This window comes from Rhinatrema bivittatum, chromosome 14 (genome assembly GCF_901001135.1).
Source record: "Rhinatrema bivittatum chromosome 14, aRhiBiv1.1, whole genome shotgun sequence".
Classification (NCBI taxonomy): Eukaryota; Metazoa; Chordata; class Amphibia; order Gymnophiona; family Rhinatrematidae; genus Rhinatrema; species Rhinatrema bivittatum.
Window position 1 is genome coordinate 9,258,757 of NC_042628.1, and position 26,962 is coordinate 9,285,718.

Consider the following 26,962-nt stretch of genomic DNA (forward strand, 5'->3'; position numbering starts at 1 on the left):
CTCTCTGCTTCACTAGGGGCAAATGTAGTCCTTCTCATACCTTCACCTTGAACTCCTGTGTGCACACACTCTCATGGCACTCTCTCTCCTCTGACCCTCATATGCCTCCTTCATATTCATCTACCAACACCTTCTTTTTCCTTCCGCAAATTTCAGAGCTGGATTGCTGTAGTTACATGGGGCCAGAGAAATGATAGGCTATTTAGGGCTGTGTTTTGGGGATACTACAAGCCTGAATTTTCCTTTTAGTTAGTGGTTAGGAATGATTTGTGTTTGCTTTGAATATTCTACTGCTTAAAAACGAATAATTGAATCCCTTTAGTTCATCCCGTTCTCAACAGGCGGAAGAACATGATTCTGTGATTGGTGGTGGATGGGTTAAATACAGTATAACCAGTATGGATTTGTCATTTTCCCAGTGAGAAAATTTGGTCAAAGGATCCTGAGAAGCTTTGTAATGGATTTCCTTTTTTTCTGCATGCTAGATTATAGCTCAGAAGAAGAGGAAGATGAGGAGGAGGAGGAGGAGGAGGAGGACCCTGAGGACTATATGCTTAAAGGCAGTGACAGACTTGCAGCCCCAACCTTGGATGAGAGCGGCCTAGGGCTTTTAGCCAGGTTCGCTGCCAGCGCTCTGCCAAGCCCGATCATATCCTCACCGCTTTCTGTCATTCAGCTGGAGGCAAAGCAGAAGGCCAAAAAAAAGGAGGAGCGACAGAGCCTGATGGGTAAGTTCGCCACTGATGGCGGCATCAAAGAGCAAAGCGATAACGGCTCTTGCAAAGCAGAATGGCCACTGGGATCACTTGCGAGTGCGTATTCTCAGCTGGTTAGAGTTCAGAATATAATATTAGATGGATAGATATAATCACCTTACAATAGAAGGACAGCTAAGCTGGGGGCAAACTTATTTGCTCAGTCTGGGAGTCCAGAAAACGATACATGGCTGCTACAGCATGTAAAGTATCTTCTAATGGTTGGAAGTGCTGCATTTTGTTTGTTTGTTTGTTTATCTGCCATCATCTACTGTTATGTTACAGTGGTTTATAAGATCTCAATGCAGCTTAAACTCCTTAGACTAGACTTATTCAGATAGGCTGATTAATGGCAGGGACATAGAGCTGCTGAACCATAGAGAATCATGTTGACGTCTTAATTCAAACCAAACAGACTTCAGCCTGGGTCCTGGTTCAACAAAGTTTTCAGATTCTCCCCAGGGATGGGGGGGGGGGGGAAATTCCAACAAAATTAGAAATGGAGAGAGCTTACTGTGAATTTATCAGTTGCTCCTCTTGCTGAGATTCCCCTGTGCTTACATTCCCCTTCCCAGTGACCGGCCAGCCGTGGCCACGAGATGTCACCCGGGGGGGAGGGGAGGTGAACGTTACCTTTGCAGCATCCCCAGCCCAGCGAGCAGAAGCCGAGCCCAGAAAACAAACCTAGAGGCCTTTCCGCATGGCACGGAGCCACCGGGCCGGCCGACTTTCAGAGTTTTGAAAAATCTGAAGAGGAACCATTGCGTCTACAAAGACCCCTTTAGGATTTTTCTAAAACTTGAAATGGATTTGGAACATTTGGTTTAGATTTTTTTTATTGTTTTTTGTTGTTGTTGTTGTTGTTGTTGTTTTCCCCCCAAAAGGTTTGTTGAAGCAATTTGTAGAATTGTTCAGTGAATTTATTTTGAAGAGGTTTGCACCTTTCTAGCAAATTTATGCCGAAGAAATAGTCTAAAGTCAACAGAAGGATTCTGCACTCACTGCGGGTCGATGCCGCCAATGATGTCCCCCTCGGGCATAGCATTAGGAGAGCAGCAGGAAGAGGAGGAGCGCGGCATCCCCGCCGGATCTGACTGCGCAGCTGGCAAGACAAGAAGAGAAAGTCACTCCCGACACCTTGATCAGCCATGCGATGTAGCGGCAACATCCCAACTGCTGCCGCTGCTGTTTCTGGTCCTTCCTGCGTGACGACTCCGATATTTATTTATTTTTACCGCCATGACCCAGCTGAATTCAGGGGAGTTCCGATATAGTGCCCCCTTCCCTTTCCCCATCCCCAAAATGTATTAAAAAACATATTGGTGGTTCTCTGGGACCCCCACCCCTTCTGACCCTCCCAATCCTCCTCCTACACCCCAAACCCAAAAAATCTATCAAGGATCCCATGATGGGGCTTGCAGTGTTCCCTTGCTCTAGGTCCAGTCACTGCCATTTTTCAAAATGGCATCGACCTTATCTTGCCCCAATCCAATAAATGGACCTTGCACTGGTCATGTGACTGGGGCAAGGTCAGGTTGGCACCATTTTGAAAAATGGCGCCAACCAGAACCGGGGCAAGGGGATGCCCCAGGTCCCTTTTACAGGATTCTTGAGAGGTTTTTGTTTTATTTTTGGTTTGGGAGTGCGGGGGTGGGGGGGTGGGGGGGGGTCAGGGACATGGGGAGAGAGGGTAGGGGATCCTACAGAACCACCAGTGTTTTGGTTTTTTTTTAACACATTTGGGGGAAGAGGGGGAACTATACCCACAACAATTCTGGGGTTCTTTTGGACTGAGGGGCAGTCATAGGCCATATGTTTTTGGAAAGGGGGCATGGGGGGGGGACACAATTTTATGATGCCAGGGTTGGGGGGCCATTGCTGCATAAGGACTTTAATCTTTTTTTTTCACACTTTGGGGTGTCGAGGCCACCTCGAGTGGCAGCCCTGGGTTGAGCTGGTGGTCAGTTGTGACCCTTGCGCAACTTCGTCTATTTTGCAGGTAACTTTTTATTTTGTATGTCCCTTTAAATGTAACAGGGGATCCTGGGGACCCACATTAGGGTCTTGGGGCTCTAACGTTACATTTAATGAAACCCAGGGAGGTGATATTGATTTATCATGGCTGACCACTTTCTTGGTCATCCATGATGAATTATTAACATAGTAATTCCCTAGTAATGAGCTGCTTTGCGTGGATTTGCAAAATTCATGCATGCAAATCGCATGAAAGCAGCTCATTGTAATAGAGGAGGGACTCTGGACGGTGCCATGCAAAATATCACGTATAATCGCGCGTTTGAGCCTATCGCAGTTTAATGCATCTCCCAGATTGTTAAGAATTAAAAAAAATAAAATAGGGCTGATGACCTGAATTGATGGCCATTTTGAACTGTAGCTGCTGAAAGATACTCTTGGCCAAGCAGAAAATCCTTTGTAGGTAGGCGCATGTGCAGTTAGTTTTGTGGTTGAGTGAGCAAGTTATACCTCCGTGTCACACTGGAATGCATTGACGTTTGTTCTGTGCTAATGGATGAGCGAGAAGGCGATAAAGATCACTTAAGACAGTGAATTCCTCCTTTTTGTTTTTTTTCAGTGATTCAGCTTTTGAGCAGTGGTCCTCCAGGTTTTATATAGTACTCAGTTTTTTTTTTCTCTCTTTCTCTTCCCTCTGTCACTTCTTTTCCTTCTTTTTCTCTCTCCTTTCTCCTTTACCTTTATCTCTGTCTCTATCTCTCTCACTCTTGCTCTGTTCGATGTCCTTTGTTCACCTTGGGACTTGACGTGTCGGTTTCCAACCTCAATGCATTCAGCTGAAAAGTAACAGCAGTTGCCTAAGAGGGGGGCAGGTGGGAGGGAATGCAGATTTGGAGAGGGGCATGTTTGGGGATTTCCAGAACGTTGGTGCGGCGTATCGGTTACTGGTGTGAGATTACAGCCGTCACCCGGACAAAAACAAGTCTCACCATCTGTATTAGTCAAGGCAGACATCTTCTGTTGCCTCTCTCACGCCTGCAAAATACACAACCAAACCAAACCAAATCCCCAGGGTAAATTATCCAGGTCTTCTCAAATACGTGTCAAAAATGAGAGACAGTGGCCCCCAGATTTTGAGAGACCCTTAGGCACAGCAGATGCAAAATTGGCCTACAAGCAACAAGTAAGTTTTCTTGTGGTTTGGCTGCTCTCTCTATACCCATTTCTGTTTTCAATAAATTCAGAAGTTTCATTGTGCAACAAGTGAGAGTAGATTAGGTTTAAAACAACAGGACCAGCTAGATTTCTCCAAATATCACCTGCTGTTCTGTTGCTTCATTTGCTATTATTCCTAGATCTGTTTTTTTTGGGGGGGGGGTTTCGCCTAATTTACTTTATTTTTATTTTTATTTATTTATTTATTTTTAATTCTTATATACCGGAATTCCTGTATACAATACAAATCAGTCCGGTTTACATGGAACGAAAAGATAGCCCTGGTCTGGGAAGTCAGATTGGGGTTTTTTTACAAAGAACATTGAACAATAACAATAAATCCTTAAATATTTATATTTAAATATTTGTACTTTATATTTTCCTACTGTTTTGATTCTTGGTTAAAACTGGGGTGCTTCTGTGTCGATCTTTAATAGAACTGCAGGCACTTGTCACAGCAATCTTGACTGCGTTTTGCATATGTGGGCGAGACGCCTGTGTGTGGTTGCGTTAAGGTCTAACACAGCAGCGCCCGAGTTTAAACCGAGATTCATAATGGCAAGATTGGCCAAGCAGGAAGAGATTTCAAAATCCCCTTGCTAATAGCTCTGTAGGAATATGATTTAAAGAAAAGACTGAAAAAAGGAGATGCTCATGGTTTTGCTTGCTTCTACTGCTGTCCGAATTAGCAAAAGAGTTTTGTAGCTACAACTGTTCCTTTAAGCTCCAGGGAGACATTTTTCTTGGCTCCAGTTTGTGATGGGAGAAGATAATTCTCAAAGGATGAAGTTTGTAGGTTATATTTTCACTTTTTTCCAGAAATTCTGTGAGGTCGATATTCAGCACCTCTTAGCCGGATAAGTTAGACCTGCTATTGAGCAGCTCCAAAGTTAACCTTATCTGGCTAACCTTAAAGTTTTCTAGGTATTGCCACTGAATATTAAGGATAAATGTATCCGGCTAATTTAGCTAGCCAGCTAGCCTCCCAGTATTGTCCTGTGCATGTCTAGTTCCAAGGGAGAACAGATCTCCCCACTGAGAACAAATTGTTTCTCCATTATAACTTACACTGGTACTTTTAAGCCTAATAGTTTGCACTTTCCTCTTTCAGAAACTTGAGTGATCAACTTTACAGCATTATCACAAATTCTGAAAGATCTGGGGTGAAATTATTAACGTCACCTGGCTCTGATCTCTCTCTCTCTCTCTCTTCTTGTTTCTCACTTTCCTTATCGGGAACCAAATTAGAATATACAGATTCCGAGAGCGAGATCAAGATCAGGAAGAAGTCTCCACCGGGGTTTCTGCAAACAAAGAAAATTCCCTCTGAGTCCGGGAGCGCCTCGCCCATCTCCCCAGGCGCGGACAGCTGTGCCGATGGCTCAGATAAAGCCAAGGCAGAGAAGGGACGGAAGCTGAGGAAGCTTCGATCCCCCAAGGACCTGAGCTTTGAGTTTGGGCAGGAGGCAAGCGATGACGACCTGTGGACCCGGCGCCGCAGCGAGCGCATCTTCCTTCACGACGCCGGCGCCTGCAGCGTGCTCTCACCCACCGCTCTCGCGAGCTCCACCCCTGTTCCCAAGCCGGGCCGCTGCGGCAGCGGGAAAGCGGCGCCTCCGAGTCCCAAAAGGGAAGCCAAGAAAGGGAAGGACCGGAAGGGACTCGCCAAGGTAAGAAACCTGCTCGCCGTTTCTCCTTCGCTTCAGCGCCTCTTCATGGTTCCTTCAGAACGGGAGGGCAAATCCTCGACTTCGTTTTCATTTAATGCAATAGAAGTGACGGGGAGCAGTGGCACCCGGTGAGCAGCTTTCCTCAGAAGCGCAGTCTGCATGTAAAGAAATAACCCAGAAGTAGTCTCTGTGTTGCTGAGGCTTGCGCCGGTAACGAAGGCCACGCTGATTTCCTCCGCTAATGTCCCCCCCCCCCGGAAGCCACGCGGGGAGTGCGCTGCTTGCGTTCTCACTCCCAGGTGTCCCGTGGAGCCACAAACCATAAGAGGGCCGCAGCCCCGCCTGGCGCTGAGAACGAGGGGCGCCTGCTTTCCCCCTGGCAGGTTTCGGGGGATCCCGCTTCTCCGTGCAGATTCTCCGCCTGCCTCCTAAATATTTTACTGCAGAGGAAATACTTTCCTCTTACACCCCCTCCCCCTCCCCCCCCCCATACACACATGGTCTTTGCAGCTGAGCCCCGTTTTTAGCACTAGAGTTTGTTGGTTTTTTTTTAACAACCGTTAGGTTTGGATTAGAGTAGCGGTAATCCCTCAAGAATCGTCCATTGACTCGTTTGCTGGAGCATTAAAACCTTCCTCGGCTCCGCCTTGGCCCGTTAAGCGGAAAGAAGGTGATCACTGGAGAACTGAGATGGATTATGGTCAAGTAGTCCCACCCCAGCTACAACTTTTCTAAGCAAGCCTCAAACATTTGGATGCTAATGGAGGTAGAACTGAGACAGTTCAGTATTAGATGTGGCAGCGTTGGGGTAAGGGAGGAATGGCAATATATATAACTATATATATATATATATATATATATATATATATATATATATATAGTTATATATATATATATATATATATATATATTATATAGTATATATATCTACTATATATCTACTAGTATATATATCTCTATCTCGTTCTCTCTCTATTCTATCTTCTCTCTCTCTATCTCTCTATCTCTCTCTCTCTCTATCTCTCCTCTCTCTCTCTCCCTCTCTCTCTCTCTCTATCTCCTCTCTCTCTCCTCTCTCTCTCTTCTCTCTCTCTCTCTCTCTCTCTCTCTACTCTCTCTCTCCCTCTCTCTTCTCCCTCTCTCTCTCTCTCGTTTTGTCTGACTGCTCCTGCTGCCGCTCGCAAAAAAAAAAACAAACACAGCTGACCTACTAGCTCCTTATATCCTTATTTAATTATTTTGTATCTTGCTGTGGTGAAGCCCCTGCTCTTACCATTTACCAAATCCGTATGCTCTCATGAAGCAAAAGTCACAGCCGCAATGCCTGTTACTTTTAATGGACGTAGGCGACTGCACATAACAGGGTCAAAGCATGAAACCCGAACTCCCAGTCTTATCCAAATTCCTCTTCCCTTTCTCCTTTCCGCCTTGCACCTCATCTAGCAAATAAATAAAGACGAGACATGCGCTACTTCTAAGTAACGACTGGCAGCAGGCTGCACTGTTCCCTGTTACTCAAAGGAATTACGCAAAGTCTTCCCCCCAGTGCCATGTCCTCGGTAGAGAGGGGTTTCACTCCAGGCGCTGCTGAGAACTGACACAGCTTGTTGCAGCCCCGGGGGTTTGCCCCAAACGGGAGGGAAGCAGGGGCACTCGTGGATGAGACGGGCGGTCACTCCCGTAATTATTCTTCACAAAACTTTATTAACGCGAATCCTCTTCAGTCATGGCGATCTGGCTCGGCGCACGTTTTCCAGAAGATGAATTTGTGTCTCACAGCGCCATGGTCCCACCCCCCGCTCCCTCACAATCCTTTGGCTTTTCTGCAGACGCCTCCCCTCGGCAGCGGGCTTTGTTTTCTAAGACAAACCTTGAATGCAGACGGCTTGAATCTCCCGTTGCCACCTTTCCTGCGCTGCTTGAGTGCGCCCTCCTTTGGCTTCGGTGCCGGGCTGGCCCGAAATCACTGACTGGAATGGTTATTTCCATGGTTTTATTCTGAAATGCTCGCGTGCCGTACAGCGGCGGATTCCCCATGAAGACCGGCCCGGGGATTCGCCGCCCAGGCCGGCCCAGGAGAGAATACCACGCGGTCTGCCGAGTGCGGCTCCGTCGCGGCCGCGCGCGGCAGACCGCGTGACCAGCGCGACCGGCCCACCGGGGGTTTGCCCGATCCCCCGATAGGCCACTCCGCCCCTGATGCTGTACTCTCCAAACTCCTGGGGTGACTCACAGAGATGTGATCATAATAAAATGATCAAATCCTTAAAAGCCAAGCACACAAGTAAAGTACAGAGAGCTGCTGCAAGCTCGAGAGCACTTCTAGAGAACCCCCAAAACAGGGTTTTATCTACCTCTGAGACAAATTCCACGAGTGGGAGCTCTCCTGCCGAAGGTAAAGGGAAGAGAGCAGGGGATCCTACCCAGGTGTAGGATGTCACCCTGGAGCCTCCCAGTGAGGGTGGGTGGGTGGCTTCAGGGCCACCTGCTTGCTCTCACTAGCAGGTACTTTCCACAAGAGACTCATTTCCTGGCAAGGGTCCCGTGCTTCCTTGCACTCATTTAAGAGTGTAAGCTTGCACTTGGAAGAAGCTGTCCAGCCGATACGAAGCACCTCCAGAACAGTTTCTTAACTTTTGATGCCAGGGATCACAGCTGAGAATATTCCCCTTTCTCTAAAATACGGTAGAGCCTGCATCTCGCGGTAGAAATGTTTATTGAGCATCACCTCCTCTTCCCGCTTTCGCTATAACATTAAAGTTTACCCGTAAAAGCTTTAGCCGTGTTTGTTCTCTGTCCTGACTGGCTCGTGTGCATTCACAGCTTCCACTTTGCAGGCAAGCAATTCTGTTTTACAAATGTGCATTTGTAAGCCCTGGTACGCTTTGTATAACTCGTCGGTTTCCCTCTTGGTCACGGGTTTTTTTTAATTTTACTGCAGCAGAGGAAGAAGGGAAAAGAAGATCCTTGCCTGCCCTCGTCATCCTCTGCCATATCTGTGTCCCCTCCCGGCATCTCAAGCTTGCCCTCCGAGATCCGAGTCGGCCTAGCAAGTCCCGTCAGCTCCAACAGGAAGAACAAAGCCAAGGTGAAAGCTAAAGAAGTTAAGAAAGAGGTAAGGGAGAGGGAGTCGGTGTCTGAAACCAAAGTTTGGACCTTGGGGTTTTCTCCACAGAGAACGCTCTCGTGCTCTGAGCGTCAGCAGACTTAGCAGTCACTTTGGGCAGCCTGGATGGACCAAGTTGTCCTCCTCTTATAGAAAGTGCAACAATTCCATATTTTAAAGTAAATAAAAGGAAAAAGACTGAAGTAGTTTTCAGAAGAGGTGGCTGAAAAACTAAGGGCAAGCTGATTGGAATTAGAGGACCTGGCAGTACATTTTAGGATATGAAGGGATGGGGAGAGACCCTGGGGAAGCTCCTGAAGGACCTGTTCAGTAAGTGTTTGAAGATGGGAATGGTCCTGTGGGACTGGAGAAGAGCAGCTGGTATCCCTCTTTTATAAAAGTGATACGGAAATTACAGACCGGTTGGTCTGACTTTGCTGGTGGAGAAGCCTTCTGAAGAAAGGAACCATGGAGCCTCCTGGATCCAGGAGGTTGCAGGGTGTGAGGCTGCATAGTTTTACCAGAGGGAAATCGTGTCAAACCAAACTGATGGGATTTCTTTGACTGGGGATTTGGGTTTCAGCGAAGCCTGCCTAAGAGCTCATAAATAAACTGAGCAGTCTGGGAGTGGTGGACTGGCTTATTAACGGGTTGAGGGATAGCTGGCAGAGTGCGCTGGTAGACTGAGTCCTCCGCTCCGAAGAAAAAGAGGCGATGAGCAAGAGTGCCTTCGAAATAAACCCTGGGGTCGGTCCTGTTCAACATCTTTGTGAGCGATGGCGTTAGGAGAAAACATTTTCCTTTTTGCAGATGACACCAAGATCTGCTTTAGGGGGTACACGGATGAGAAGCCAAGTAAGAAAGCTTGAGGTCTCGTTGACTGCTTGGCAACTGGGTTTCAGTACTGACAAATGCCGAGTTATTCATTAGGGAAAAAGTACCACAGAGATGTGTGCCTGCTTTTCCTGGGCTCATGCTCGTTGTTGTGTAAGTTGTTATGTAACTTATTATTTTATTGTATTATACATGAGAAGTGTGCAAGCAGGTTTGATTAGATAAATAAAAATGCCGCGCTCTGTTTTCAAGAAACGCCAGACTACGCATGGTGTTGCCTTCCCTTACCTAACCCCCCCCCCCCCTCTGAGCCCACAGGTGAAACGCACATGCTTGGTGGATCCCTGCACGGGGAAAAGATGGGCAATTTTTAGACGCTCTGTTTCCTTGGGTAAACGGCTTTCGAAAATTGCCCTTGGTGGGTGCATAAATCCAAGGGAGCAGTGCAGAGTGGAGGGTGAGAAGCTGCTGATCTTCGCAGGTCATGAAAGGGAGCTTGGGGTGGTGATGTCTGATGATTTCAAGGCACTGAAATAGTGCAACAAGGTGGTGGCCAGAGCCAGAGGAATACGAGGGTGGATAGGAGAGGCAGAGCCAGTGTAGCCCCTGTCCCACTGTCTGCTAGGGCTTTGGGATCGGAAGGGCAAGTAGAAACCCTGTGCTCTTTCATGGAGGTAAAAAGGGGCAGGGGGAGTTACTTTCAAGGGTTTTTAGATATCTCTTGACACCTTCCTGCAAAACCCACGCACTGCCACCCGGTCTGACGGTGTTTAAACCTGAAATGCGTGAAGGAATAAGCGATGCATAGGATGCAAATGAGTGGAGTGTATGACGGAGAAGAGCGAAAAAAGACAGCACACGGTGCCACACGGGAGTCGCTTCACGGTTTCCTGGCTCCGAGGGACACTTTGGGGAACGGGGCCCATTTCTGGCACCTGCTTTCTGCTGTGCAGATCTCTGTGCTCGGGGACGCTCTTCTGCACCGATGAGCTTCCAAGCAGCGGTCGTGAAAGTGGAGCTCCCAGTCTGGCGGGCCTTACTGCGACTCAAACCAGATATGCGCTCTCCAGACCTTGGGGCACTTTTTCAGTATGGGACTGGCTCCCCTTTCACTGCTCTTCTCGCAATCTCAGGATCCCAAGGAAATCTCCCTCCCTCTGACCTTGAGCCTTGATAGCCTCCTGCCGGGATACAAGACTAGACAAAAGACCACAAGCCAAAGTGGGCTAATAAGTTTTGTGAAATCAGGCTCTGATGAGGCGTCTCGGGGGGAGCCATGCAAATTCCTGCTTTCCCTGACATTAGGCATCCCACGTCCTCAAGGACTCGGATGCACAGAGTAAGGGACACTCTGGTGATGCTCTTCGGAAAGGAAGGGATTGTGCCCTTGTACAGGTCCTCGGCGAGAGTACTGGGGCAGAAGCTACCCCCAGTGGCTCCTGCCCCCGCAGCTGCCGCTATTGCAAACGGCGCCAGCGTTATTGCAAGTTTTTGATGCACAAATTGGTAGCAGCCTGGGCCTTTCCAGGGCTGTTTTGTGTGGCAAAAGTTGACACTGGCGCTGACCTCTGTCTGCTGGCGCCATTTGAGGGGGCAGCAGCTGCAGGGCAGGAGCAACTGGGGATTGGCTCCTGCCCCATGAAGACATTGCCAATGAGAGGGTCCGGGGATGGGGGCTGCAGAGGATCAGGGGAGATCCCGTGCATGGCTTCCTTTTTTATTTTTGATTTTTGGCAGCTGTGCCAACCTTATTTTACTATTTTAAATAAAATGAACGAAAAGCAAACACAATTTTGTTGTTTGTTTTTTTTTTTTTAAAAACAAAATAAAACTGGACATTTCATGAAAATATCCTGTTTCATTTCCAACAAATGCACATCACTAGTCCTGCTCTCTGCCTGGCAGCTGGGGGATATGCTTGGCAATATGGACAGGAATAGCAGAGCAGATCGGATGGGCCACTTAGTTTTTTCTGTCATCATCTACCATATAAGAAAGTTTAATGGGCTGGTTAGCCAGTCCAGCAGCTTTATATCCGATAAAGGGATACCTCGAGTGATGACATTCCTCTTTTATCAGAGTTTGCCTATTTGCCTTCTGAGTTTAAGATCTCCGTTACTTTTGGGAGAGAAGGGTGCAGGGAATCCCCACATGGTGCTTAGTAAGAAGGAGGTGGTGCCGGCAGAGTTGCACGGGAAAGCTTGCACGATGATTTGCTCTTCACGCCTAATTTTAGGCAGACCGACTGGTCTCGTGCACCGAATCCACGCATAATTACAATCGCTCCCCTCTGCAGAAGGTAAATGACCATTTGGGACTGGCATTTTGTCTTTGCTGCCTTCAGAACCGTGGGAAGGGAGGAGCTGTAAGCAAGCTGATGGAGAGCATGGCAGCCGAAGAAGACTTTGAACCCAACCAGGACAGCAGCTTCTCGGAGGACGAGAATGTGCCCCTGAGCATGCAGACTGAGCGCCCACTCACCCCAGGTCAGTGACTTCTGCAGTATACAGTGATGCTGTTGTCGGGTGCAAGGAGTGGCGGGGAATAGTGCTGATATTTTTTATCCTGCCCTTTTTTTGTGCTTGTTAACAGATTAAGGCAGCACATGCACTAAAACGTGTGCTAAAAGTTTTAGCATACATACTAAAAATGCATTTGACAGGGGTTTGCACTGTATTTTTAGTGTGCCCACCAAAATGTAGCATCCATCGAATGCACATGTAGAAATAGCCTTGGATCTACACATTCTTAACCACCTGAGCACAAAATCGCAGTTAACCGCTACAAAACTGGCCTGTGATTTCTAAACTGAGCATGCTCGTTTCTCTTTTCCTCATGGCTTCCACCCTACAGAAAAGTTAGTTGGGCACATGGGGGGTTGGCTGTCAATGCGGAGCAGGAGAGCACCTGGATCATGAGAGAGGGGGAGAGAATTCCAGGAGAGGGAAAAATGGACGTCTGCGTGGCTTGCGTTGTGTCCTGTATTCCTTTTTATGTATGACCTTTCCTGGTCTGAGGGCGACCGAGTGTGTGTTTCTATCTGTCGGTCTGCCGTGTCAGTGAGGGTCTTGAAAGAGCAGAGTGCGAAGGCCTGCTTTGTGAAAAAATGGAGCGTGGAAGAGAGAGAGCGACACTGCATGTGAGTGGGTCTGGAAGGAGTGTGTGAGGGGTCATAATTTAGCAGAGGGAGAGGGGACAGTAGTGCCAGGAGGGGCATGGAATCTACAGGAAGGAAGGAGGCCTACGATAAGGCATGTGGAGGCAGTAGTTGGGGGTCAGAGCGGAGGCAAAGCAGTGAAGCCTGAGAGGCGTGCAAGAGGGAGCTGACATGGCCCAGACTGGGTCCGTTAGAGTGTGTGTGGAGGAGCGCAGGACAGGACAGCGCAGCAGAGGGAGGGGGAGGGATGGGATGAGAAAGCAAGGACTCCAAAAAAAAAAAAAAAGCAAACATGCGCTTTCTATGTCTGTCAAGGAGGTAGAGGATGTAGAGGAGGAGAAAACCACAGAGAAGTTGGCAAAGGAAGAAGAGCCAAAGGCAGGCGCATGACTACATCAACAGATGTTTCCTACGGGAGGAAAATAAAGCACATTCTGGAGCCAATGCTGGAAAAGTCCAGTGTGTTTTCTGGGAGAGACTCCAGAAGAAAATCTCTGGCAGCCAAGGAGCGCATTTGGAAAAGGATTAGCATCAGACATCAGTAGCCTCGGGGTCGTCAGCACTGATGTCGGGATATTAAGGGTGCAGAGATGTGAGGCTGCTGGTCCTGTCCTTCTGCCCCTGGACCTCTCTGGCTGCCTCCCTCTCCTCTCCCACTTTGTTGCCTCCTCCTTCTATTTCTCTTCTTCTGTCTTTCCATCTCTACTTTGCTTACTTCTCTCCCCTGGTTCTCTATTCCTCTCCACCACTGCCACCTCCTGCCCCAGCAACCACATCTCCTGCAGCTTGGAAACCCACAATGCATCCTGTTTGCTGAGCCCTTTAGATGGCGTGAGAGCTAAAAGGTTAACCCTCGGTCCAAGGCTGGTGTCAAATTTTAGGGATTTGCAAGCAAGTACGTGCGCTAAATAGTGGTCAGAGGTGAGCATATCCCACTAAAACCTGGTGCAGTTAATTTATATGCACAAATGCATTTTAGCATGCACGTGCTAATGCTATCTTGGACTGGTTTAGCGAGCACGCTAAGGGGCTGATTTTAAAAGCGCTGCACATTCATGGCCCATTGCCTGTGCTACAGATGGGGGAGGGGGGATGGGATAAACCCAGTCTACTGGGTTTATCCCCATCTATTTCATGCTTGTTCCGTGTCTGTTGCTTAATGCGCATCAGAAACCAATGTATGTCCAGCTTATGTTTTGTTCTATTCTTTTTCTAATAAACAATTTTAAACGTAAAAGCGTTGCTCACATACGCATGAGAGCAAGGTGGACTGTAAGGACTGAGATTTATGTTCGTATAAGCGTACGAGTGAGCAAAAAATAAGGGGGCAGGGCATGGTCATTCGAGGGCAGGGCCAACAGTTTTGCATGTGACTCCGTATTTTATAGCCGGAGGCCGCCCTGCGTGGCAGCTCGTTAGCGGCAAAACTTTACTGCTGCTCCTGATGAGGAGAAGGTCTGCAGATCTTGCGTTTGGGGGCTTACACGACAGGGTGAGGGGTCCGGTTCAACCGAAAGGTGTGCAGGATGAAGGACCAGAGGGGTCTGGATGACCTCTAGATTGACCGGGCAACTGGAAAAACTGGGAATGTCCCTGGCACAAGCAGGTTTCCAAATCTGCTTACACACGCGCATTGAAGCCAGCGAAGTCCTGTGGGAGATATGAGAAGCAGGTTTGCTCGAGTAACTTCTTAAAATGAGGAGCATACTTACATGCGGTAGCTGTGTATTAAATCACACGCACACAAGTGCGCACGTGATTTAAAATTCCAGCGTATCTCCGCTCGCATTCTGGAAGAGAGGAGTGATTTTAAAAGAACCTTTGATTGCTTGCAGTGTTTTGCACTGTCCTTGTCCCAGTGCTGTGTGCAATCTCATCGCGCACAACATTTGGAACTTGGTCAAACATAATCTCTCAACCACTTGTCTTCAAGTTTATGCCAAGACTGGCTATGACACACTCAACAGTTAAACCTGGATTAGGCCTGTAAAGCTAAGGCTTACGTCTGTAGAGTAGAAATGGATAAATTTGGAGGCTGTCTCTAGGGATTAACCGATTTAAAGAAACATTCAGAGATGAGAGGGGGGGAATATGCTGATCTGCCTTCATTTCCCATTCAGCTCCCTGCTCTTGCATCATCGACAAGGATGAGCTACAAGATGGACTGCGAGTTCTCATACCAATGGACGACAAGCTACTCTATGCAGGCCATGTCCAGACTGTCCACTCCCCTGACATGTGAGTAAAACCAGTCCCAAGGATTTTCTTCACTGACCAAGGTCTATCTGTACTTGTGTTTCTGACTGTACACCAGAGATGATGGAGAGAATGAATGAGTAAATTTATTAATCTCCTCACACTAAAAAGGCCGAAGCACTCTCCAGGATAAAACAGGCATAAAAGAATAATTTACATAAAAAATTAAATAACGACAAACAAATATAAAAACATTGTACTAAAAATACAGAAAATAAGTATCGAAACAGTTAAATTATAATGGGATCATCTGATAAAATGCCTGATCGTCTAGATAGCCTGTTGCAAAAAACGTTCTTGAGCATTGTCTTGAATGTTTTGCTGCAAGGATTCAGTCTCAATTCAATTGAGAAAGAGAGAGACCATCTTCACATATACGTATTTTCAGGAAAAGCAATGTAGATAGTCATGCAAGATAAATTCCTTCAGGTTTTACCCAAACATGTATGATTATTATTACTAGTACTACAAGGGTTTGTTACTTGTTCTCTTACTGGAGTTCTCAGATCGAGATGCAGGATTAGCAGATAATATACAGTATATCCGAGATATGTAGTGCCTAAACATAATATATAACATAATCTCTGAACAAAACATAGATACATGACAGACCCAAGCAAATGGGCTGAAGAGTGGGTCGAGATATGGGGTTACTGGATAATGTACATAATACAGGCTATGTAACCAAGCAGAGGTAGACAGGGTCTAAGAAGGAGTTGAGTTGAGGGGATGGGGATGGGGATGGGGGGAGACAGAGATGTGAGGAAGTGTATGTGCCTTACTAGACATGACCATGAGGGTGTTGCTGGCCAAATATCCAGGTCTTCAGCATGTGGTGGGATACTAGTCTGCCAGTGCTAGCCTGGCCTCTGTTGGGAGGGAATTCCAGAGTCTGGGGTAGAAAGAGGAGGAGGTGGACTTATGGGTTCGGGTTAGCCTGGAATTTTCGTTAAGGACCCGAAGAAGTGCCTCTTTAAATCCTGGCACTACCAAGGACCGATTATAAAATAGCCATGGGCTGATTGTGGGTAAGAGGACACATGAAACCCGTTCACATGCCTACTTTTTATCTGATCTTCATTCTTGGGGGGAAGGATGCCTGCACATTTTGTGGTAAAGTTGTGAAATTTAGGGAAGACATTTTCAAACCCCTTACACGGTTGCGCTTGTAAAAGAAAAAAAAAGCATATACGTGTGTAAGGGGGATGTACACGTGCGGGATATTTCACAAACCTTCCAAGTACATGTGTAAACTGTAATGGGGGAAAAGGGGCAGTGTAGGTGTTATTGACGGATTCAGAAGTACGCGCACAAGTTGCTGTCTCGTAAGACGTATGTGTGCACGCATTACCAAACTCGTCCGTACACTTTTACGCCTGCTATTGAGTCGCACAGCTGAAACAGCACTTGGCTTTTGTCTGCGGGTTTTTTGGGTAGGAGGCCCGAGTGACCTGCTGGGGGGGTTCAGGCTGAACTGGTGAAGGCCTGGGAGAACCGGGTGGACATACCCAAGAATTGGTGATGCCAGCTTCATGCACAACTAAGCATTTTCAAAATGGCGTACACGCCTGCCTTGGCGTTTAATTCTGGGTTGTTACAGAAAAAACGGTTACAAATATCTTGCGTGTAAATATATACACATGTGTTTAGAAAACAAATGGGCACAGTATTCACGTTCCCGCATTATAAATTTAAGTGCGCAGCAAAATGTCCAGGTCTGCTTTCGGGGCAGAAATGTGCAGTATCTTATAAATTGTGGCTCCTGGCCTGAGTTTCCGTGGGCTCACTTGTGCCTGCACACTGGGCACCACAGACCGGTGTGAAAGCTGGGATCCGTGGAGCGAATTTTCAGAGGGGGTCACCCATGTAAAAGTAGCAGACACCGTAGCAAGTTTCAGAAGCCCCCTCACGCGGGCGTAAAACCTTGTGGAAATGATCTCCTTTGTGCAAACCTTTTTTTTTTTATTGTTTTCAAAGTGTGCATAACACATTTATCGGGATATGCTGTGCCCTCCAAAGAGGAAGCATAACTTTGCACGAGCTAATCTGTGCATGCGCTCGGGCATTCAGTGCAAGTTTTCAAAGGTGAATTTATGTGCGCAGGTTCGGAGTAGGCCGCACGCACAGGATACTTGCAGACCTTACACCCCTCCATGCACAATTTCTATAATAATTACCCCTCAGAAAAGTTACTTTTGATGTTGCTTTATTTTTTTATTTATTTTTTTTAACTAAATGGAGCGGTGAAGGATGCAGGCGAGAGGCTTGCTGTAGTGGAAATAGCTCACTGCTGCTCCTCGGAAGGAGAGTTTACCTATTAGGGCTGATTAACTGAACCCTCTGATGCTTTATCAAACAATGGAGCCCCCCAGTGCTTCTCCTGTCAGGCAGGATTTAAAGACAAATCCTCCTCATCTGTAGCATTCAAGCTTTCTCCCTGTCTAATTGTCACGGTGACATCCCTGCCCTGTACCTGAAACCCTCCCTCCTATACAAGAGCCACATGTTAAGGAAATAGAGGCAGTCAATTGGCTGAGGGAGTGAAATAAAATATAACAAGGGGGTCCTCGGAGAGATCGGGCCATCTGGGCTACTGCTTTAATGGATTCGGGAGTTTAATGACGAAAATACAACCCGCTGGTTCCTCTTTACATAACCCCTTCATGATAAAACTTTTGGCAACAACAAACAGTAATCTTACCCTCCCCCCCCCCCCCGAGAAATGCCCCCATAATAAATGTAATTTGTAAGATACGATTGGCTCGCGCCCTCTCCCTCCATATAAAATGAGCCTCTGCCTCCTTGTCTGAGTTAGCAGATGGTGGAAAAGGGGGTGAGCCAGGGCTGGAACAAAAGGGAGGCACCTGCACGTCCCCGAGCTTTGTGTGTGTGTGTGTGTGTGTGTGGGCCCTGTGTGCACGCTCCGTCTCACATCCACGGCCGCCCCTGTGCCTTTCAGATACCGAGTGGTGGTTGAAGGCGAGAGAGGAAACCGGCCCCACATTTACTGCCTGGAGCAACTCCTGCAGGAAGCGGTAAGTGAAAGGCGAGCTTGCAGGGGAAAGGCTGCTGGAGGCTTTCCAGGCTTGTGGGGGGGGGGGGAGGGGAGGGGGGAGCGGGGGCGCTCAGGGGGCTTGGGTTCCGGGAGGCACTGAAACAGACGCAGTGACTGAAAGGGAAGAGATGCCCCGGCTCCATCGCTTAGGCGACGTTTGCCCCGGCGTGCGGGGGGGGGGGGGCGTCGCCCACAGAGTAATGGGGAGGGGGCTACGACAAAGGGGATATTTTAACTGGATAACGAGGAAGATCCCAGCACGGCTCACAACGCTGATGGAAGCCCGAACGTTATCGGCTACAGCCCTTCTGCCTCCGTGTGGGAGAGAGAGGCGACGGATTTTAGCTGCGGCCTCCTGTCCGTCCGCACCTCACGGGGGAAAGTTTTCGCAGGTAAAAAGAGTCCGCCTGAAATCGGCCGCCCTCGGCTGCGGCTGAAAGTTTAGGCGCGTGGCTCCGCGGCACGGCGCTTTTAACCGGGTGGAGGCGCTCCTGGGCGAGCGCGGTTTTTTTTAGGGCAGGGTTGAAAAGCAGCCCGGGCAGATCGGCCGTTCAGATCTGCGGGCACTGAGTCCCCTGCAAAAGGTCCCAAAAAGTAGCTGCAAAGTCCGTGGCTCCTCCTGGGAAACTTCCTAAGGGAAATGATGCCCGTGGTCTTTGCTCCTCGGCAGGACTGTTTGGGGGAAAAGCCACGTGCGGACGTTCTCCTACCAAAAATTAACAGTTGTCAGCCTTTTTAGACAACATTGTTCAGCCGAGAGCCGCGCTGTAGCAATTAAAGTGTAAATCACTTTTTTAATAGAACGGCAGCTGTGTGATAACAAAATAGGCCGATGGGACTTGGACTGTAAATCCATAAGTGCAGTTTTCATATTGAAAGATGATGCTGTAATGAACTCCCCAGGTGAAGGCAAGACTCCACCTAAGACTGGGTGACCCTGAATATTTATTTATTAAAAGGGCCTTGTACACACCGCAGCTTCTCAAAATTCAGATCTTAACTTTTCAGTTTGATGATGAGATTGCTCCGCTGTGCATATCTTAAATTACCTTCCCAGTGTTTTATTTTATTTTTTTTTTTTTTTATTTAAAGTTTATTAGAGTTTTACAAATTATAAAAAATGCAAAAATCAAGAAATACAATTGCATATATCACAATCAAATCAAGAACTAAATTTACAAGAACATTCATCTTCTATATGTCAAAATTATAGTCCACAAATTGGGAGGAATCCACCTCTTCCCAGTGTTTTAAACCGGATACCACGTAGGGGGGTGCCCTGTGTTAAAGGAGTAAACGATTGGCTCTGGATTTTTGGAGTGCCTGTCAGTGGCCCCCGTGCCTGTCAGTGGCCCCCGTGCCGTAGGCTGTGTGCACAAGCCATCGTGTGGTTCTGCCCTTGATTTTGTGCAGACAGCTTTATTCCTGGTGTAGCAAGGAATTTTACACACGAAAAAACTGAATTTTAAAAGCTGGGCACGCCTAAAAGTTGGGAACCAATCGCATGTCCACTCAATTTTATAAGCTGCCCCCGTGCGCGCACAAGCACCAATGCGTGAATAACTTGCATCGGGGGAGGGGTGTGTGTGGGCGGGGCCTGGGTGTTCCAGGGCGGGGCAGGGCCAAGAAATATGCATGTCTGGGTGGGTGCCCAGATATGTTTGAGTGCAAATTTACTTCTGCTATGGAGGGGGCGTAAGTCTTTTATAAAACTATTTCCAGGCATCTCTGGTTAACTGGGGGAGTGCTGGCAAACTGGTAGCTGAACTGGTGAAACTGGCGATTAGTTGGATGCACGTCTGTTATAAAATTCCCTCACCTGCACATCCCAAAGCTGACTTAATGTTGCTGGGCACGCGCAGGCTCAAACTTAGGGGCACACAAATGCTGATCAGGGCTATGTTATAGAAGGCGTTTCTGGCTTTAATTTTCAATGTTATGATCTGTGTTATACACGCGCATCTTATACTCCTAACTCTTGTTTTGTGAGCAGGGTGCAACCTTGTGCGCAGTGCACAAATCATGTTTTCTACAAAAGCAATGCACATAAACCTTGTTTTGTGCACGTAAAGCACCTTTTTAAAACTCCTGCCATTTATGTAGTGCAGCACGCGTTAACTTTTTTTTTTTTTTTTTTTAAAGTACACGAGTGACGAGGCTGTGTGCGAAGTTTCAGGGCACATTTTTTTACTCCCTTCTTCTTATATCGGGTCCGGTGTAAGAGACTGCGTATAGATAAAAGGTTACCCCTATGTCTGGATGCAGAGAAGGATTGACTGAGGATTACAAAGCCTTACCTTCTCTGCTGTTGCTGGCATTTTCTTGCTCATTGTGTCCTGACTCCCTGCAGATCATAGATGTGAAGCCCCCGTCCATGAGGTTCCTTCCGGAGGGCACCAGGATCGCTGCCTACTGGAGCCAGCAGTATCGCTGTCTGTACCCGGGCACCATCGTCAGAGGTAAGGATGCAGCCTGAGAGGAAGCAAGGCCACGGCAGGCGATGCACATACAAGACCGAGCAGAGCTGAGATGCTGGAAGCAGCCTTCAGGTCTGCGGCTGATCTAATTAATCAGCCATTAAGCAAAGCTTTATCCTTCTCTCCCTCTACCCCACCACCCGTCCCTCTAAATGGCAAGTTTTGCCGTATTCAGCCACTTTATCCGGCTGTAATATATTAAGAGACGCTCCGAGGGCGCTTCTGGGAGGAGTTTAGTTCTCCGGCTAGCTCGCCGATTTTGGAGTTAGCCCGTTTTACTTTACAGCTGCTCGTGTGGCCGGATAACGCGCACTTAACCGGAGATCTTGCTTAGGGTGGTTCTGACAGTCCCTCCCCACGGGGATATGAACGCTTCGGATCTGAGCTGCTGCTCTTGCAGGGGCCGGCACCTTTGCTTTTCCCGCCGCAGTGCGCAGGGTTCACAAATCAGCTGCTCAGACTGCACGGGAAGAAAAGTGAGCGACAGAATCAAAAAAGATGAAGTGCTGGCTTCTTGTGAAACTAAAGGTGATGCATTCTTTGACCAGCGTTTGGGGGCCAGTGCTCCCTTCCTCAGGTCAGAGTAGAATGCATCACCTTTTTTTTTTTTTTTTTTTTTCCCGTTGGTTATTTCTTGCTCATTATTTCTGTGCATTCAGGTGGACTAAACGTGGCAAAGCGACGCTGCTTGAGCTGAGGGGAGGAGGGGAGAGGCGGTGGTGGGGCACGGCGCTTCCTCCTCGCCGCCGCTGGGCCCTCCACCTCTCTCTCTCTCTCTCGTGGCAGCCCTGGATTCAGTCTCCTTCTAACCGGACTCTTTGCTTGGCCCCTTAGGGTCGCTGGATCAAGACGACGAGGGGGATCTGGTGACCGTGGAATTTGATGACGGGGATACCGGGCGCATTCCCCTCTCTCACATCCGACTCCTGCCGCCTGATTACAAAATACAATGTAAGCGCCCCTGGCTCTCTAAGCCCCCCCCGAGTGTAGCTTTTATATTGTGGCGGGAAATTCGAAGATCTCCTTAGCTGAGCACCTAGTGCCCCCAGACCTTTCGCCATCTGAGAATCGAGCAGCTGAAAAGCCCAGGGGGGGCGGCGCCTGCTGGGTCCTGTTCCTGATTTGGCAGTAGGTCCCAGCCATTGGATGCAGTGGGACGCCCCGTCGGGCGCCCTGGGGGTCCGTTCTTGGCGTTGCGCGCGCGCCGGACTGGATCCGGGGTCATGCGCGGAAGCCGTTTTCATGTTATGAGTTGCCCTAAAGTTTGCCTTGGCCCCTCTTTTTGCCAACACAGGTGCAGAGCCCTCGCCAGCCCTCCTGGTTCCCAGCACTAAACGTCGCAGTCGGAAGTCCAGCAAGGATACGGTGGAAGGAAAGGAGATTGCTCTGGGGCCAGAAGAGCCAGCGGTGAAGAGCAAAGGTCGTGGGAGAAAGCCGGGCATCAAATTGAAAACCGGTAGGTCGCTTGGAGGGGGGCGGGCAAACGCCGTGCATTTCTTTCACCTCCCCTCCCCCCCCCCCCAGGGTTTTGCACCAATTCTCAAAACCAAGTTTTGTCTTTGAAAATTGCCCCGGGTGCAAAGTATATGTGCAGTCACTTGCCCCCCACTTTTTGTAGGGGTAGAATTTTGCTAGAAAAGTCCGCACGTGGACCTGAAAGCGCCATTCACGCGTGTACCTTTCCTCCTCTGGGAGCTCTGCCGCCGCCTCCTCGACGCAGCTGAAGGTCAGGGCACCGTGCGGGACGGGGTTTGCACTTTCCGCCACAGCGAGGGGGAGTAGTGTCGGGACAGCCTCGTTACGTGGCTGAAACGCCGTCTCTATGTCCACTACCCGTGCCGCTCGCACTCTCTCCTAACCTCATCCAGAGCCTCCAAATAACCCTGGAGCTTTTCACCCGCTTCCTCACCTCCTTCCTATTGAAGGCCTCTCTGGCGTTTTTCTTCTCTGCACTTTCTCTCATGTGCAGCTCCTCTCTTGTGTTTTTCTTCCCTGCACTTTCTCTCATGTGCAGCTCCTCTCTTGTGTTTTTTCTTCTCTGCACTTTCTCTCATGTGCAGCTCCTCTCTTGTGTTTTTCTTCTCTGCACTTTCTCTCATGTGCAGCTCCTCTCTTGTGTTTTTCTTCTCTGCACTTTCTCTCATGTGCAGCTCCTCTCTTGTGTTCTTTCTTCTCTGCACTTTATCTCATGTGCAGCTCCTCTCTTGTGTTTTTTCTTCTCTGCACTTTCTCTCATGTGCAGCTTCTCTCTTGTGTTTTTCTTCTCTGCACTTTCTCTCATGTGCAGCTCCTCTCTTGTGTTTTTCTTCTCTGCACTTTCTCTCATGTGCAGCTCCTCTCTTGTGTTTTTCTTCTCTGCACTTTATCTCATGTGCAGCTCCTCTCTTGTGTTTTTTCTTCTCTGCACTTTCTCTCATGTGCAGCTTCTCTCTTGTGTTTTTCTTCTCTGCACTTTCTCTCATGTGCAGCTCCTCTCTTGTGTTTTTCTTCTCTGCACTTTCTCTCATGTGCAGCTCCTCTCTTGTGTTTTTCTTCTCTGCACTTTCTCTCATGTGCAGCTCCTCTCTTGTGTTTTTTCTTCTCTGCACTTTATCTCATGTGCAGCTCCTCTCTTGTGTTTTTTCTTCTCTGCACTTTCTCTCATGTGCAGCTCCTCTCTTGTGTTTTTCTTCTCTGCACTTTCTCTCATGTGCAGCTCCTCTCTTGTGTTTTTCTTCTCTGCACTTTCTCTCATGTGCAGCTCCTCTCTTGTGTTTTTTCTTCTCTGCACTTTATCTCATGTGCAGCTCCTCTCTTGTGTTTTTCTTCTCTGCACTTTCTCTCATGTGCAGCTCCTCTCTTGTGTTTTTCTTCTCTGCACTTTCTCTCATGTGCAGCTCCTCTCTTGTGTTTTTTCTTCTCTGCACTTTATCTCATGTGCAGCTCCTCTCTTGTGTTTTTCTTCTCTGCACTTTCTCTCATGTGCAGCTCCTCTCTTGTGTTTTTTCTTCTCTGCACTTTATCTCATGTGCAGCTCCTCTCTTGTGTTTTTCTTCTCTGCACTTTCTCTCATGTGCAGCTCCTCTCTTGTGTTTTTCTTCTCTGCACTTTCTCTCATGTGCAGCTCCTCTCTTGTGTTTTTTCTTCTCTGCACTTTATCTCATGTGCAGCTCCTCTCTTGTGTTTTTTCTTCTCTGCACTTTCTCTCATGTGCACCTCTTTCCCCCTGTTTGTAGATCTTCCACGTTCTAGATTTTTTTCCTTATTTGCATAACTTTTCAGTTGCCTCCATCTCCTCCCCTGCCCCCATGTGTTTTCTCAGTCCCACCCTTCAGACCTCGACGTGCAGTCGGTTTCTCCCCCTCCCCCTTACCTGCGTGTGTGTCTCTCTGCTTCACCCTATCCACGCGGCTCTGTCCCTATTCTACTTTTTCCTTCTGCTTTATCAGCGAGGCTGTATGGTGGGATGCAAACAGTATGTCCGCATTCCCCCAGTACAGGGCATGTTTCCTTTCCCCAGGGACCTGTTCTAGCTTCCTCTTAGTGCATCCACATGCCATTTTGTGATTCTCTCTTTCCGCTCCCTCTTGTACCCGTGTTCCCCTCAATGAAAGGTGAATTTTAAAAGTCCAGCGTGCGCCAAAACCGGGAGATACGCACACGAACTGGGCCGGCGCACTCCAAGCGGATTTTAAAAGCTGCCCGAGTACGCGGGTACCTGCCGCCACGCACACAAACGAAAACGTCCAAAAAGGGGCGTGGCAGGGCATTCCTGGATTTGACATGGAAATCTGCCTGTGAATACCTGTGCGCCCAGGTGCGCGCCGGGGGTCCCCTGCCGCGTAACTTTACTTCTGCTATGGATGACGTGCAAGTTATAAAATAAAGACAAATAGATCAGTGGGGTTTTAAGGGTCAGAGCTAACAGGGGGAAAGGGAGGCTATGAAACTCGGGGGGATCTGGAAGTCCTATCCCTTACCTTGGAGAACTGGAAACGAACTGGTAATACTGGTAATGGCGTCTGCGCGTGCGTCTTTTAAAATCCCCCCACTTATGTGGTGGAAGCGGGATTTGTGCACAAAAGCGCACGTCCACTTAAAGATTGCACGAAGATGTGCGCGCGTTCAGGCTATTTTATAACATGCGTGCACATACGTGGGTATGTTATAAAACTGTCGCATCCCTGGGTGCGGGCCGATGTACGTGCACTAGCGCGCCTGTGTAAAAGTTACCATCTTTCTACAAGGCCAAGCTTTTCTATAACGGTTTCCCTTCCATCTAACTCTACTGTGTTGCCTTCCTTCTCTTGTTGATATTTCTTCTCCATATTTCTTTGTGTGTTTATCCCCTTTTGTATCCTGTATCCTGTACCTTGTCACACAACTAGTTTCAGGTTCTAGTTACTTATTACAAGTACCGTGTTCCATTCTGAAGCTGCAGTTTGGTATTGCAATGGAATAAAATTTGGGCATTTGATTGGTCAGAAGTGAAAGATGCACTTAAAACGGTATTGCTCCTTTTCCAACACAATTGCTTCTGAATGAAAGTAGCAGGCCGTAGAAGTCCATAGAGGAGATGCAGGCGCTCGTGTAGCTGAGTTTGTCTGGCAGGCTACACACTCCTCATGTTGATTGGATCAATGCAGCTGGTTGGTGATATCAAGGTGCCATTTAGATAAGCCATGAGGACCTAGGAAGCTGGATATTCTGGTAACAGCCATGATGGTGTTGGTGGCTGTTTTGATTATTATAGGACCCTGAGGTTCAACATGGAAGGGGAGAAGTGCTTGTGGTAAACTAAAAGCAAAACAAAAAAGATCTTGCATACTCAGCAACCCAGGAAGGTGGAGTCCAGTGAAAGATGGCAAAAACTTGTCATATCTCAGATAAGGAATGATTTCCAACCAGAGGTCAGGCTCTATAGTTAGCAACTGGGATATATCTTTGACAGGAATAACTGGGGAGAATGGATAAACCAGTTGGTGTTAGTCTTACCATCATCTGCTATGTTAATATGAAAGAGGAGCCTACATCTTGCATAAAATGCCACACCTCTGAATACATTTCTTTTGTTGGTGAATCTTATTGTATCTTGTGTACCTTTTCTAGGCGATGTCACCCTAACAGAAGAGATTGATCAGGAAGATTCTTCCAGTGCCACTTCTATTCAAGAGAAACCAACCTGCCTTGGTCAACAAAGCATGAAAGCAGCAAGAAAAAGTCAGCAGATTTCAGCAGGAATGGCCCCTACTCAGAAGGAGGAAAAACAAAAAAAATCTAACAAGATGAAGCTCACCAAATTGCATAGTCCACAGCAAGCATCTTATCAAGCACCGGTATTCAGTAATGTGGCTGGCACCGAACCATTCGGTGAGCAGCTGACTTCACCAGGTTCCTTCAGTCCTTCTGACAACCCAGAGGGGAAAAGTAAATCAAAAAAGGTAAAGAAGGCTGATGACACCCAAGACTATGGGCAAGCTACCAAAGGTCAGAGAAAGCAAATGGACAATGAAATCCTGATTAAGTTAGACCATGAAGGTGTAATGTCTCCAAAGACCAAAAAAACTAAAGAGGCTATGATGATGAAGGAAGATCCAAGTATAACAATCAGGAGAGACAGTAAGAATATGCTTGGTCTGGGTTATTCACCCATGGTGAACAATGAAGTTAAGCAGAAATCCTCAAAATCTAAGATGCCCATTGAAGGTGATGATCCTTTATCCTCAACTTTTGGAGGCGGTAAATTTGATAATTCTGAAGACAACCCAGTCAAGGCTGAAGATCAGAAAGCCAAGGGACCTGAAGAAGAATCAGATAGTAACAGCAGTGGAAGCAGCTCCGAGTCTGAGGGAGAAGAAGGTGCAAACAATGGAGGCCAGGCCCAGGAAGACACTAGCTCAACTAGCTCAAGAGCTTCAACACCTGTGTCTTCAACTAACTCTTCATCTTCCTCCAGCAGTAGTAGCTCAGCCTCTTCTTCTTCATCTTCTTCCTCATCTTCCTCTTCATCATCAACTTCATCATCTTCAAGTTCAAGCTCTTCTTCCTCCACAACTGATGAAGATTCATCATGCAGCTCAGATGACGAAGCAGCTGATAAGCAACCAAGTTCATCTGTCCAGCAACCCCTTCCTCAAAAGCAGACAAAGCAGACAAGCAAATCCCGAACTTCAACTCATGCTCAAAGTCAGAAGCAGCAGCAGCAAAAACAGCAGCAGAGCAGCAACAAGAGCAGGCCTAAAAAAAGGGAAGGGATCCATCTACCTACAACTAAGGAATTAGCAAAGCGGCAGAGGCTACCTTCTGTGGAAAACAGACCCAAAATTGCTGCTTTTCTACCAGCCAGGCAACTATGGAAGTGGTTTGGCAAACCAACTCAGGTAAACATAAGCTTTACGAGGATGTTTAGGACTGGTCCAATGGCTTTGTGACAAGTGCATGCTGCTGTGCAGGAAATGCGGGTGTAATTCCTGAGGTCAGCCTA

General features: G+C 47.9%; 1 protein-coding gene across 7 annotated transcripts in view; it reads left to right on the forward strand.

Annotated features, from left to right (window-relative positions):
* The window catches only part of TNRC18 (trinucleotide repeat containing 18), a 117,587-nt gene that overhangs the window by 83,771 nt on the left and 6,854 nt on the right, over positions 1 to 26,962 (forward strand). For 6 of the 7 annotated variants that reach the window (XM_029576507.1, XM_029576511.1, XM_029576508.1 and 3 more), the window contains 10 exons: positions 486 to 728; positions 5,193 to 5,614; positions 8,556 to 8,729; positions 11,899 to 12,040; positions 14,832 to 14,949; positions 17,927 to 18,002; positions 20,373 to 20,481; positions 21,334 to 21,450; positions 21,794 to 21,955; positions 25,588 to 26,858. In XM_029576507.1, coding sequence (XP_029432367.1) covers positions 486 to 728; positions 5,193 to 5,614; positions 8,556 to 8,729; positions 11,899 to 12,040; positions 14,832 to 14,949; positions 17,927 to 18,002; positions 20,373 to 20,481; positions 21,334 to 21,450; positions 21,794 to 21,955; positions 25,588 to 26,858 — 2,834 coding nt within the window. The remainder of the gene's footprint in view (positions 1 to 485; positions 729 to 5,192; positions 5,615 to 8,555; positions 8,730 to 11,898; positions 12,041 to 14,831; positions 14,950 to 17,926; positions 18,003 to 20,372; positions 20,482 to 21,333; positions 21,451 to 21,793; positions 21,956 to 25,587; positions 26,859 to 26,962) is intronic. The other variant, XM_029576510.1, reaches the window with a different exon arrangement.